The 13,463-nt window shown below is 41.9% G+C and overlaps 1 protein-coding gene and 1 long non-coding RNA gene across 27 annotated transcripts in view; one reads left to right on the forward strand and one right to left on the reverse strand.

The window, feature by feature from the left end:
* MBNL2 (muscleblind like splicing regulator 2) overlaps positions 1-13,463 on the forward strand; it is an 82,994-nt gene that overhangs the window by 41,181 nt on the left and 28,350 nt on the right. For 10 of the 26 annotated variants that reach the window (XM_083435879.1, XM_083435858.1, XM_083435883.1 and 7 more), the window contains exons 3-7: positions 3,081-3,245; positions 5,227-5,427; positions 6,848-7,111; positions 11,260-11,313; positions 11,941-12,094. In XM_083435879.1, coding sequence (XP_083292005.1) covers positions 3,081-3,245; positions 5,227-5,427; positions 6,848-7,111; positions 11,260-11,313; positions 11,941-12,094 — 838 coding nt within the window. The remainder of the gene's footprint in view (positions 1-3,080; positions 3,246-5,226; positions 5,428-6,847; positions 7,112-11,259; positions 11,314-11,940; positions 12,095-13,463) is intronic. The other 16 variants (XM_083435860.1, XM_083435865.1, XM_083435862.1 and 13 more) reach the window with 4 other exon arrangements.
* On the reverse strand, positions 9,873-11,253 carry LOC310675407. Its single transcript, XR_014510119.1, has 2 exons — positions 9,978-11,253; positions 9,873-9,906 (listed from the first exon to the last, which is right to left on the reverse strand). It is a non-coding gene; the product is annotated as an uncharacterized lncRNA (long non-coding RNA).

Below are 13,463 nucleotides of genomic sequence, written 5' to 3' on the forward strand. Positions count from 1 at the left end.
CAATCGTGGGACTTATCCCACCAGGTTTCAGTGATGCCTATTATGTCATATTTAGTTTGCTGTACCAAGAGCTCAAGCTCATCTTGTTTATTTCCCATGCTTTGTGCATTAGTGTACAGACATTGAAGTCCATTAGTCATTCCCCCGTGTCTCTTATTTAAGGATTTTTTCCTCCCACCACTAGGTCTGCTTGCTGTTTGCTCCATTTGGTCTATGACATTTGGATGATCATCTTCATCAATTAATAGACTCCTACCTTCAGGAGCACTGTCTCCCTCCCCCGCATTAGTCAGTTTAAAGCCCTCCTGATGAGGTTTCTTAGTTTTTTGGCAAAAACATTCCTCCCAACCGTTGTGAGGTGCAGCCCATCGCTTGCCAGAAGTCCATCCTCAAGAAACTGCAGTCCGTGATCTAAGAATCCAAACCGTTCCTGTTTACACCATTTGCGAAGCCAGCTGTTTACTTCCACTATTTTCCTCTCTCTCCCTGGGCCCCGTCGTTCAACTGGGAGGACAGATGAGATGACGATTTGTGTATTTAATTGCTTCAATTTCCTGCCCAGAGCCTCGTAGTCTCTTTTGATCTTCTGGAGGCTATTGCTTGCAGTGTCATTGGTTCCCACATGAACCAAGAGGAAGGGGTATTTGTCAGTGGGTTTTATGATTCCTTGCAGTCGTTCAGTTACATCTTGGATCTTAGCCCCGGGGAGACAGCACACTTCCCGAGACATCTTGTCAGGCCCACAGATCACTGCTTCTGTTCCCCTCAGTAAGGAATCCCCTATCACCACTACACGCCTTCTCTTAGGTTTGGTCAGGGTTCTTCCGTGAGCGGTCCGTTCCAAGGTCGCCTGCACATTCCCTGAGAACTGACTTTGCTGCTCATCTTCATATACGTGATCGACTGTAATGAGGGAGAGATCCTCAAATGGAGTCTGCTCTTCGTCTTCCATGCTAGGGGAGAGGACCTCAAAGCGATTGTGTATTTCTAGACAATCAGAGCGAACCCTGGGCCTCCTACTTCTTTGAGTCACGTTTCTCCACATATCGGGCTCCTGTGTTGGTGAACTAGCCGCCTCCTCAGGGGAGTCCCCTGTCTCCTCCTTGGTGGAGACGGTGTGCTCTGTTGCTTCCAAGAAGAGCTCCAGCTCTCTAATTCTTTGGAGCGTAGCTACACGTTCCTCCAGTTGCTGGACTTTGTCTTTTAGGAGGGCAATCAACATGCAATTGCTGCACGTAAAGCTGCCTGCAACCTTTGGCAAGATGGCAAACATTGCGCAGGAACCGCAGGCGACTGCAGCTGTTCCCTCCCCCTCCATCTTGAGAATGTGTCGTTGGGCTTGAGAGTAGCTCCCCTAAATCTAAAAGATGGTTCAAACTGCGCGCGCCGATAGGCGCGCGCCGCTGCCCTGCAAACACTGATAAGCTCCTCCCACAGCTAATCACCTGCCTCAACAGAAACCCTGCCCCCTCTGACCTTTGACCAGGGAAAGCAGCTAATCAGCAGTTTGCATAAAACAGAAAACATGGTTCATTAAAGACTTCCTGGTTTGAGTCCCCAAGCTGTGAAGGGTCTGCAAACACAGACAAAAAGCTCATTTATATCTCATTTATATAAAGCTTATTAAGCTGAGATAGGATTCTCTACACACGGCCATTAAAATGAAGCCTGTTTCTTATTGTTGAACAAATCAAAACAAAGGGTTGTCAAAAACATTCTCCTTTTGAGATCAAACATTTCAAACGTGGCATAATGAGTTACATCCCAGGTGGCCTTTCTGTAAACTGAAGCAGCTCTAAAGTTTTCAGAGGGGGCTGTAATTTAGCAGCGGTCTCTGCAGATTTTTACTACTTATTTACTACATTGCTATCCTACCTTTCTTCCAGTAAGCTCAGGGCAGTATATCTGGTTCTCCTCACCCCCTCCATTTAGTCCTCACAACAACCGCATAAAATAATATTGACACACAGAGAGAGAGAGAGAGAGACTTGTCTGAGATCACCTAAGGAGCTTCTGGGTTAAGTGAGAATTTGAAGCTCCGTTTCTCTAACCACAACATCACACTGGCTTCTGGAAGAGTGGAGAGTTCTGCTTTGGACCTTTGGATCCAACCCATTATGTCATGTGTACGTTATTACTTTTTGAACTGTGAATATCTGTCAATTAAGATAGTATGGACATTTATGGTTTATCTCACGAAGTAGGCGGCAGCTTTATTGAATATCCAAACGGGTGGGTGAATGGAAGGCTGTAATCATGGTAGTTCTCATCACATCTGCTGGAAGGAGGAGAATGGTGTCAAGCAAAGGTTGGTCCTGGGAGTATGCCTCTTGACCCTTCTCCATTGCAGGGCACTCGAGGGTCTTTAAGAGGCCTTAACAACCCATACTTCTCACTTCTGTATAGCCAGGTTACTGCCTCATATAAAAAATGGTCCCTGTTTTCTATATTGGCCTTTTCTCTCTCTCTTGGCAATGTAATTAGCCCACCCTGAGATGTGTCCTGGGGTGGGATTGAGCCTGGAGCTAGACTCTAGAGCAGCCTTTCTCAACCTGTGCATCCCCAGATGTTGTTGGACTACAACTCCCATCACCCCCTAGCTAGCAAGGCCAGAGCTCAGGGATGATGGGTGTTGTAGTCCAACAACATCTGGGGACCCACAGGTTGAGAACTGCTGCTCTAGAGTCTGCTGAGAAATGCAGTTCTGTGAGCACTACATCCAGTCTTGTGGCATATGTCATGGGGTGTGTCTGGAATTAGAGCAGGGCATGCCTCTGTGCCTTTTTCGCTGGATATGCTGCTCCTAAACCTTCAACTTCTCCCTTCATTCCATCCACAAAGGGCAGCACCAAGGCTCCACCTAACTGCTGAAGTATTATTTTGCAAGGCCGTTAGTGATCAGACCACAATACTAAATATGCTACGTACAAATACTTCCCATTGATTTCAATGGAATGCTCAATATTATTAGGATAGGGATGTAATGCCTTGGAGAAAGGCCAACCATTGCAGATGCTTTTGTGATAACACCAGACTATAGTTAAATTTCCAGAACTGAGTAATATTTTCACATTTTTCAGAGCCGTTGCACAAGGGAGAACTGCAAATATCTTCACCCACCAACACATTTGAAAACGCAGCTAGAAATTAATGGAAGGAACAACCTGATCCAACAGAAAACTGCAGCAGCAATGCTTGCACAGCAGATGCAATTTATGTTTCCAGGAACGCCTCTTCAGCCAATGGTAAGTACCTTTAACAAAAGAGCTGTCTGTATTAACTTTACAAGTCATTTCCAGATAAACTGACAAATGCATTTCAAGCACTTTAACATTTCCACCTTAACTTCTGTAGTTATTACAATGTTGCTGTTGTGAAGTTCTGAAATAAAATGCCTAGATCAGTTTTGTAAATTAAATTCATATATATCTATATTGATACATACATAAATAGATTTGTGCAGCAGTTTTGAAACGTTTCAGTTTCAGGACTAGGCAGCTTATTGATTATTAGGCCAATAAGTGAAAGTCTGAGCTGTAGAGCTATACTTGGATAGTTTATAAAATTATTTTTATATACCATAGTTTGTATGCATTCTTCATTAAAGGCAGGGCTAGTGGGGGGGGGGTCTTATTCTAGAATGGCTTTGTTCTGAAAGTTTAACCTATAATGTGGAAATCATATTATGAACTTGCAGCTTTTTGTTTAGCATTCTTGTTGATTGTCCTTTAGCATTTTTGTCATCACAGTTTCAGGTGCATGCTATTCCTTTATAGGTTCAGATAATACCTATGAATTTCCTAATCTGTAACTGACAGTTTCTACTTATCCTTCTTTAGTCCAACTAGAAGTAGGCCATACCATAATGTATAACAAACTGTGGTTCAGATTTGTTTTTTGGACTTCAGAAGGGTTATGCAGATGGTTTTACTCTGCAGTCACACTTGGGAGCAAGTCATGCTGGCTGAAATTTTTTGGATTTTGAGTTTAACATTATCTGGACAACCACAGGTTTCCTTTTCCTGAAACAGTATTGCGTACCCCTCACTATTTTCTAGAAGGATCATGCCCAATATATATGCCTTCAACTGGATTTGCAGGTTTATAGTTTAGTTAATTTTACTGACGTAAAATCACCCAGCCATTTACTGGTTGATTGTTCTGCCTTTTTCCGTCTTTATCTTATGCGTTTATGTGCAGTACTCATATATCCTCCCACACAAAAATGACTTAAGAACTCCTCATATTGAGCCAGTTATAAAATGTGAACTTCAATGTTTCTGCTTCTTAATGTCTGTTTTGGTTATTCCTTTTGGTCTAATTTATGGAGGCTAAGCCATGTTCTTCCTTTGAGGCTGAGGCCTGTAGCGAAAGCTACCTCAGCAGCACGTAATATATTCTAGACACAATCACAAATGCTTTTCAGACTGGTGAGTCACTTAAAAACAATGAAATGATATGTGTTTGGAAACACCAGTCTATTTGCATTGTGAGCCCTCATACATTACACATACTATCCCGTGTTTTCTTTGAGCAGCCTCAGGTCCATAATTTCAAACTACAACCACATATTTCAGTCTCACATGGTTAAATCCGCTTCAAGAAACTGCTCAGATGTCTGGAAGCTTCCCTGTTCTCCCATCCTGTTTTTGACCAAATTCAACAGCACAGTCTTTCCACCCTGGCAATCGTTTGACTCTGTAGTGAACACTGACTTTTAGGACCTGCTTGGTTGTATTTTACTATTTCTTTTTAATGAAATAATTAAAATCCACCCACCTGCACTCTCACACCCCTGGCAAATTGCCTAACTCCAGACTCGGATGCTGAGGAGGCCGCAAACAATCCTTACAGGGTACAATCATATTGACTTTTGTCATAATTCTCTGCAGGCAAGCTGCTTCCCTGCTATGAACCTGTTTATTGCGGCAGTGTTTGTCTGGAATGTGAGTTATCCATCACTGTAGGCTCTGGACACATGAACGTCGACTCGGTTTATATCTTAACAAGAGAAATTCTTTTTTTCAAAGTTCCCTGCAACGTCCGGAGCAGCATTCTGGAGGCTGGCCAGTGTAGTTGTGGTTCTCCTAAAAAGTGGTGTATCTGGCTGGAAATTGCCATTTTGACCCTTATTGAACCATGTTTGCCTATAGGATTTACATGTTTGTTTTTCATCTCTCTCTCTCTCTCTCTCTCTCTCTCTCTCCCTCTCCCCCCTTTCCTCAGCACTCATTTCCTGTAGGGCCAACAATAGGATCCAACACAGCACTTAGCTTTGCACCATATTTAACACCCGTCACTCCTGGGGTTGGATTAGTTCCTACTGAAATTGTCCCCACGCAGCCTGTCATTGTTCCTGGAAGCCCCCCTGTCTCAGTCCCTGGTTCAACCACGACCCAGAAACTCCTCAGGACCGATAAGCTAGAGGTATGGTGAGCACCATTATGCTGATGTGTACTTCATATGTTAGGATTCTGGGGAAATGGGGGGGGGGGTTTAGTGCAGTGAAGCAGTTCCCTAACCTTAGTTACCGCTGAGCAGAGACATTGCAGATACTACAGGAGAGATCAGCTCAGAGTAACAGGAGTACAGAAGTAATTACATCATTATTTTACCGCTGCTGTGTTTTTATATGGCGTGGGTTTGAGGCTGTTAGCAGTTTTACACGGAAAGGACCTAATAAATCCAGAACATAAACCCAGGGAGAGACTCTGCGCACCAGCTATTTATAGGCCTGTTACCAACTAAACATGCACAATTGTTTGCTTGTCCTAAGTTACCTACCAGTTTGAATGAAAAGAAAACAATGTGTTTTGGGAAAGCTGAGCTACTATCCTAACCTTGTAACACATGAAAACTAGCACAAAATGGGCCAGAGGGATAGCAGGAGTGCTCTATGCTAAGTTGGAAGTGAGGGTTCCATTATTTTGCTCTCTTCCTGATGGCAGACAATACGGCTGCTGTGTGACCCCTACCACTAACCACACTGTAAACAAGGGGCAGAAGAGCAAGATTTGCTTGTGTCTTTGAAGGTGCATGTACGTCTTGAACCACACTTAGCGACTTTATAGATTTGTGAGGAAACATTAAGGGTTAAAATACCTAATTCTCCTAATGCCCCGATGGTGATTGCAGGCAGGTACAAGGAAAATCTAGGCTGCAGGTCTTCATCTTGTGGGTTGTGAGTTTCGCTAAGTTGGGGCGAGCCAAAGGCAGGAAAACTATCCTGCAGCGAAGGAGGAAAGGGCAATGTAACAGAGATGGAAATGGGGAAAGGGCTACTCGGAAGCGAGAGGGTATGGCGTGGATCCTGAGATAAGTTAACTTAAAAGTTATGGGAAGGAAAGTTACCTCTCTCTCTTGCAGCCCCCTGGGCTTCTACTCTGAAAGGTCCTCCTGAACAATGTGAGATGGCCGCTGGGTGAAAACAAGGAATGAGACATTTTCCTTCTGTGAACTTCCTTCTGATAACGTACCCTAGCATTCAAGTCCCGTTTTAGCCAATTCTTCTCCAGGAGCCACCAGGCCACATTATTTAAACCGGCTTCTAGAGAAGGAAGGCTTTTCAGGGGAAACAGGTGGCTGCAGGGGGCAGGAAGCATTCCTTCAGTGAATTTCCTTGCCTTAAGTTATCTTATGATCCAGAGCTGTGTTCCTGAAGATATATAAGTTGTGGAGCGGTCGTAGGTTGAAGTTGGAAGCTTGGTTTGAAAAGCACTGGAGGCCATTTGGTCTCGAGCCTTCGGAAGTTACGTTTTTGAATGTCTTCTCTTGTTCAGTATATGCAACTACCCCACCCCACCCCTCCTGATCTAGTATGCATAATGAGTATTGTTTTGCGCACCAGGTTTGCAGGGAGTTCCAGCGAGGAAACTGTGCGCGGGGCGAAACTGACTGCCGCTTTGCACATCCTGCAGACAGCACAATGATTGATACAAATGACAACACCGTAACTGTTTGTATGGATTACATAAAGGGGCGCTGCATGAGGGAGAAATGCAAATATTTTCACCCTCCTGCTCACTTGCAGGCCAAAATCAAAGCTGCTCAGCACCAAGCCAACCAGGCTGCAGTGGCTGCTCAGGCAGCTGCTGCAGCTGCTACAGTGATGGTAAGTGCAAGAACGCAGGATCCGTAATTACTGCTTTTGTGAAGCCAGCATTGCTTTTAAGAGTGTAATTTAGCTTAAAGCCTTTACCAGAATATGGTCTTCTATTAATTTACGAATGCTGATCTAATGAAATAATCCAGTGATCCAAGGTCCTTTTTCACTTTGTACCTTTAGCACAATAGGCATCTTTTTGGAGAACAGCGTACCTAATGCCCTATTTGCCATCGTTTAGGACGGGTTTTTTTAGGAATGGCTGGGTGAGGAGTCTATGTGGATGTTCAGAAAGTTGGATAGGCTCATCTAACAGCAACATGCAGTTAACATTTGCATAGTGGTTTCTGAGACCCATAGTCTTGATGTAGCTGTATAGGAGTCTCTGATAAGTTGATTGCTGTTTTCTTAGTGACTGGAGGCATTACTTTTTGATTAAGCAATATATAAAACTTGTTAAATGAAGGCTAGCAAGGGAGAAGAGGAAAAAATGCTTTATATATGCGGGTATTGAGGACTGGAGAGAATAGAATCCTAAATTTATGTGCATTTAGGGCAGGGGTCAGCAACCTTTTTCAGCCGTGGGCCGGTCCACCGTCCCTCAGACCATGTGGTGGGCCAGACTATATTTTGAAAAATATATATGAATGAATTCCTATGCCCCACAGATACCAGAGATGCAATTTAAATAAAAGCACACATTCTACTCCTGTAAAAACACCAGGCAGGCCCCACAAATAACCCAGAGATGCATTTTAAATAAAAGGACACATTCTACTCATGTAAAAACACGCTGATTCCCGGACTGTCCGTGGGCCGGATTGAGAAGGCAATTGGGCCGCATCCGGCCCATGGGCCTTAGGTTGCCTACCCCTGATTTAGGGTCTATTCACCTGACTAGTTTGATGTGGAGGTAACATGGTGAACATGCACAAACCAGTGTGGCATCTTGTGAATTGCTATGGGTTGAGATCTAAAGAAAATTTCCAAATGGGGATTGAACTTGGACGTGGCAGACTTCAGTGCCCTTGGCATGCCATCACTTACCACCATGACTGTTTGAACTGACGCCTCATTTTTCTTTAAAGTAAAAATTTAAAAGAACACACTGTTATCTCAGAATGTTGATGGATAGCTTAATACACTGACTTGCCACAGCATTTTTGCACAGTTCCAAGAACAACTCTTAAGTGCATAGAAGGGTTTGTGCAGGTACACTCAGGCTTCTGATAAAGCTCATTGCACTGTGCTAAGTTTAAAAAAAGGAATGCTGAAAGTGCCCGCTGTACACTGAAAGTGCTCAGGTGCATACAGAGCTAACCACATGACACACTCTGCTGCTGTTTTTAAGACTGCCAGGAATGTCATACTGATGGCTAGAGAAAGTATCTTTCCAGAAGTGGCTTCTTTTAGTTCAAAAGAAGTGCTGAAAGAGCTGGTTTTGCCCTCACATTTTTCTCACTACTTCTGGAATGTGGGTACCTACCATCCTGAAACCTTTTATATTGGTAGCAAATTAGTATCAGTAGAAGCAGAATTTTCCTATCTGGAAGATAAGCTGACTCCACACACAGGTCAAAGAGGCATTGTCCTCATTGGCAAATATTTAAGACTTCTACTGTATGCGGTATGAGATATACAGCACGCTACAAAATTTACTTAGTGAGAGCCAACCTTCTGCAAAGACTTGATATGCTTACCAAGAGAACAGAAATATTTCAAGGTCAAAGAATACGCATGTTTTAGAGGGAGAAAGGAGGATGTCTCCCACTTCAGTGTTCCCAGCACACCAGAATAATCTTAAAGCATCAGAGTTATTCTAATGTTTGTTTAACTTAAAAAGCAGTTTAGGGTTTGGGTGTGAATGCAGCTCAGAGCGAAAAGACCTCTGAAGCACATAGGAACTGCACCTCCTTTTAAATTTACATAAGCCAGTGTTCAAACTGAACATTTGAAAAGGATGGTGTGTTCCATTGATGACTATAGGAATGCAGAACCATTGGCCTAGCAGTTATATCCTTTACTTTTTAGGGTCAAGAACATAATTTTATCTTTGGTTAGGAGCCCAGAAGTTACCTTACTTGTTTCTTCGCTTCTGTGGCCGTCATTGCCCTTGATCCACACCTTGTCATGTGCAACCAATCGTATGCAACAGCTAGTCGTATGGCTTTGCATTCTCACCTCTGTGAAGAAACACATTCATTTCAGTGGACTCAGATGAGCCCAAGAATACGAATTCAGATGTGCATCAACATCTGCATTGACTAATTACATCTTAGCCTGTTTCTGCTCATAGATCTCCCTTGCTGGGACAGCTGTCTTAAGAAGCAAGGTTGGAGGGTTTCCTAAACATGCACACACAACTTTTTTTGATTGCTGCTTAAAATGTCATTCAAAACGTTCTTAAGTACAGTGGTGCCTCGCAAGACAAAATTAATTCGTTCTGCGAGTTTTTTCGTCTTGTGAATTTTTCGTCTTGCGAAGCACGGTCTCCCATAGGAAATGCATTGACGGTTTCCCATAGGAATGCATTGACGGTTTTAAGAAAAAGGCGCAAGATGTTTTCGTCTTGCGAAGCAAGCCCATAGGGCAATTCGTCTTGCGAAGCAACTCAAAAAACAAAAAACTCTTTCGTCTTGCGAGTTTTTTGTCTTGCGAGGTACCACTGTACTAAGAATAAACATATGCAGTCGTACAAATGCAGCAACAACCCTTTCCAAGCACCCACAGACTCAAACTTGATACCTACAGAGCCTCTTCCTTTTTTTGTTTGTATATAAGTATGATCTTTGAGTGACTCCATTCTTTTTGGAGGGTTATGTGCTGGCAGTGCTGCAAAGATCAGGCTTCCTTCTTGTTCCGAGTGTGGCGCCACGACAAGAAAATATGACCCCCGAATGCCGTTGTCTCCAGAGGAGAAACCTATTGTGCTGAGAGTGTAAATGAGAGTTCAAATGTTTTAAAATTTTAGCTTAGAAGAAAAACTTCACAGACATTTATTGGAAGTGCAGTCAAGCCCACCCCTCTTTGTGACTTAGAAATAGTGACAGTCCAAACTTGTATGGAAGAGGTCCCAAGAAGTTCAGCATTAGTAAGGCTGGTAAAGGAGACTCTGGAAAGCCACTGCTACACAGAGTAGATGGATAAATGATACGGCTTTGTGGAAGGCAGTTTCATATGCTTTTTGTTCTTACACAGGATGCAATGTCTTTAAAATATTCTACAATGCAGTGCTGCCGTTTCTGCTTTGATCATAAAATAAAACTTCTGACTCTCAATGAGCAGTGTTTTCTATTACTATGTTTTATTAAAACTTGGTATATAGATTATTTGACTAAAGGTGAAAAAACAACAACATAGAAAGTACTAATTCAAAATAATGTGCAGTTTTTCTCTGCTTTGTGCGGTAAGTTCACTGGAAAAAAACTTTAAGCTGTTGTTCCCAGCATAGAAAAAGAAAAAGGCCCATGCTGAATTTGCTGATAAGTTAATTATCCTAAATAACATTTACTAAATACACCAAAAAAAAAGGAAATAGATTTTAAAATTAAAACAGATTTAAAATTTTACACTTCGCTAATAGAAGATCTGTTCCTAATAACATGGTAAACCTCTTATGTGCTCATTCCATTAAATCGTTTTAAAAAAAACGTTTTCAGTTGTTTAGATTTGAATGTTAGCATTTGGAGATTAACTTGTGCTTTTTAACATGGCATAACTAACTTATCAAAAATTCTTTTAGGAACACCTCCCCCCCTAAAATAATGCTTTCCTATGTAGCATTCAAGCTTACTGGTGCTTATAAATGCTTAAGGGTGTCTGCAAGCTGCTGTTTTAATCAACTTTCCTAAATTTCAAACATCTATATTTTACTCTCTTATATGCTTTTAACTAAGGTACAGTAGATGCATTTTTTGCTTCAGTACTAATTCAAGATGTAATATTCATTTCTTTAGAAAACAAAACATTTTTGTTGTTGTGCATGCCTAGTGTTTTGTATGTTGTATATTGCATTCAGAATATTTTTTTCCTTCTCACCTATCCACAATGCAATGCCGTTCCCATGATGCACCTCTGCTTGCTGTTTACCTGTATGTTAATTCGCTTGAATCCCATTGGCCCACTGCCATCATGTGCTCGCTGCCTGTTATTAAAAGACTCAGTCGACTGCCAAAGCAATGAAGCGACCTCTCGAAGCAACTGTAGACCTGGTACTTTGACCTTTCACCTTTTGCTTTGCATGTAGCTTTTCCGAGATGCAAAATAATTTTTAATGTTAACTGAATTTTCTTGTATTATTAATTTTACAAAAATAATTTCCGTATTTTAGCCATTTCATTTCCACATGTAGTGATTGCAAAGCAACTTTCCGCCTTTCCTAACACAGTTTCATCTTCAACTATATTCCCTTAAAAGCTTTTTAAAAATCCTGCTTTTGTAATTGAAGATGCTTCTTCTATGCTAATTAATATAGTTAACGATGCAAAGATATTTAACTTTTTAAAAATGTTATGAAAGACAAGTGCTGTTTTTCTTCTTCTATTTTTAGCCATATTTAAAGAAAGATCTTTGGATTTCTTTAAAAACCCCTTCAGTCTTGAAAAGCTGTTGTTTTGTTTTTGTTTCAGTTTAATTGTTGTGGTGCTATAATTTTAGTTTAATTGTGCCATGCATTTACTATCAATAACAAAAAAATGCCATCCATTTGACATCGTTCCTGTTTTGAACTAATGTGCATGGCAAGGCATCTTCAACCAAATGTAATATTTTAAGAGCAGAACAACCTATCACATCTTCTGTCAACCTTACTACTGCTACTCTTATTATTCCATTTGCAGGCCTTTCCTCCTGGTGTTCTTCACACTTTACCAAAGAGGCAAGCACTTGAGAAAAGCAATGGGGCCAGTGCTGTTTTTAATCCCAGTTTCTTGCACTACCAACAGGCTCTTGCTAGTGCACAGTTGCAGCAACATGCAGCGTTTATTCCAACAGGTAGGTCATTTTGAGAGTTTAGTTTTGTTTCTTTAAATCTCCGCAGCAGAGATCACTCTCTTTGTGATCCCATGCATTGTGCTTTCCCTTGGACAAATCCGTCATTTTCTAACCTCTAAATATTACGTGGGATTATATTTTACTTCTGAAGAGCATTAGGATTTCAGAAACATGTCAGTGTGGTGAAAAGGCTTTGGGTTGGATCCAGACCCAGTCATTCTTAGAACAGACCCATTGAAATCCACGAGCCCCATGGAGATTTTAGTGGGTCTGATCTAAGGGTGACTAGGCCTGGACCCAATACACTGAATGTGAACAATCTACAGGACTGCTTATTTTTGGTCTTTCTTCATATGTGTCACAACAACCCATTGGGATGGAACACAGTCTGTTCTCGTCTCCATTGTTTTCTGCCAGCTTGAAGCATGTTCTGCAATACACCTCTTTGCACCGGTGTTTTGGGAACTGATGAGAAAGAGCCTTGAGGGACAAAGTAGACGTTCAGTTTCACTAGGAGTATGTTAAGTACTTGCAATTAACTTCCTCTGTCCTTCAAGTATATCTTGCATGGCTTACCTGTACATTTCTCAAGCAGAATGAAATTCCTACTTAACATCAACCTGCTTGCTAATATTCAGACTCCTTCCGCTATTGCTATAAAAAACCAAAGTGACGATACCTTTCTGCAGCTAATTCGCATGGGCAAGGAGAGCATGTGTTCTGTACAGTTACCCAGAGGCAACAGGTGGGATCAGGCAGTACATGGACAACTATACAATGGGGGCTTGTGGGAAGGCCGGACCCATGAGTGTGGCTCTGCTATACCCCCTTAATAGTTAGTGGTGCGGTGTGAAATCTTGAACAGGGCTATGCTAATTGGTAATAGAATCCTAATAAGATAAGAGTTTCCTTGCCACTTTTGAACACTGAAGCCAATGCGCATGTTATTGCAGCTGGTAGATTACTGTAATTAACTGCTCACATGAGTGGTCTACTCGCATGAGCAGTATGACACCGGATGCAGAGATGTGTAAAAGATTGCAGCGGCTCCCTCCGCGACTAGAAAAACCCCTAGTCACCAGAGTAGCTGCTGAGATCTTCAGTGTGCTTAGCTATAGATGGTAACTTACTCACAGAAAATGAAATGGAAGATTTTTCAGCATCTCATATTAGTACTGGCAAGCACTATCTATAATTTCAGATAATAGTGCAGGGATATATTTTCTTTCTCGGAAAGAAGGATCACTGCACAACTAGATAGGATAGTTTCTCAGGGACAGAATCAACACTTGATTCTGAAGTTTGTAGTGTTTACAGTGCCTGGGCAAACATCAGTATCACTATTTAATTGATAGACATGGGTGAGTGA

Source organism: Podarcis tiliguerta (assembly GCF_965153285.1).
Source record: "Podarcis tiliguerta genome assembly, chromosome: 4".
Taxonomy (NCBI): Eukaryota; Metazoa; Chordata; class Lepidosauria; order Squamata; family Lacertidae; genus Podarcis; species Podarcis tiliguerta.